Raw genomic sequence first — 1,218 nt, forward strand, 5'->3', positions numbered from 1 at the left:
GGCACCCACAGCTGGCGACGGAGAGAGGCGAACGGCGACTGGGAAGCGCATCGTAGCGCCCAAGACGGCCCCGGCACTGGATCCCCGCGAAGAACTCATGATGGCCATCAGGAACCACGGCGGGTCGCGGAACCTGAGGAAAACCCACAATATGATTAATCATTAATATGGATTTAGCAAAGCTCAAGACAATGCGGTATGATTAACGTGTCCTGCGTCAATGAATGAATAATTGAGGTCGCAGAGAGAGTTTTTGGATGTTTTGTTATTGCATTTGTGTCTTTATTATATGAACTTTGTTGTGCTATTGTTTATCGATATACAAAATGTATCATTACAAAAAAGGTATCCAGTACCTTTGTTAAAGGAATTTTCGTTTATTCTCCATATTGGACTTTTGTATCTATGTATTTCTAGCTTGTGTAGTGCCTTACTCCAGTGAAGCTCATACCTTATGGGCTTTGTATAGTCTTGTACAGTATATATCATCATTATGTAGATAATCTAAGCATGTTGTAATCTACTGTCTTATAAATAACATGATCATATGCAGTTCTTCAGCTCATCTTTATCGATCAGGAAATAATAACACATTAACAGACAGGTTGATGCCTGCCAGTTTTAATACTTGTAAGTAATACTCAGCAATATTATTGGTGCTACCATCTGCATATTTTATATACTGCTAATATTATACTCTCGTATGACATAAGTGAAATTTAATGTATTTTTTCAGACTAAAATTTAAATTCTGTATGATGAATTTCAAGCCACAGGGAAGAGGCTTCCCTTGTATATTATACAGTATTTTAGGAAGATGTGCAGAAGCCTTTTAAATCTGTCATTCTGTGCTTTCTTTCCGTAGTAACGAAATGACTAAAAGCTGTTTATGCATGATTTTTCTACATATATGTGTCATAAAGACGGCCATAACTTCTCATACTTCATGTTTTCTGATTAATAGATCTATTAATGATAATACCTTATGCTTGTGTATCCTTCCTTATTGTTATATATACTTTTCTTTTGCTTTTGTAAATAATGTAGAAGTATATTTTCTCCAATAAACGTTAATATTGGAATCAACATTGTCATTTGTATCTTTATAAAAGAATGTAGCCAGGTATTAAATAAAGACAACATATGACCCAGCATTTCTTCATGAAGCAAATACGCATACCTTATGTATGCCTTGAACACGAAAGTATTTGATGCTGA

General features: G+C 35.3%; 1 protein-coding gene across 1 annotated transcript in view; it reads left to right on the forward strand.

The window, feature by feature from the left end:
• The window catches only part of LOC119588687 (serine/arginine repetitive matrix protein 2-like), a gene marked incomplete in the record, with an annotated part of 176,340 nt that extends 175,254 nt beyond the window's left edge, over positions 1-1,086 (forward strand). Inside the window, 1 exon segment of the mRNA XM_037937322.1 lies at positions 1-1,086. Within this exon segment, the coding sequence (XP_037793250.1) occupies positions 1-166 (166 nt within the window).
• Positions 1,087-1,218: the final 132 nt, after the last annotated feature.

This window comes from Penaeus monodon, chromosome 24 (assembly GCF_015228065.2).
Source record: "Penaeus monodon isolate SGIC_2016 chromosome 24, NSTDA_Pmon_1, whole genome shotgun sequence".
Lineage (NCBI taxonomy): Eukaryota > Metazoa > Arthropoda > Malacostraca > Decapoda > Penaeidae > Penaeus > Penaeus monodon.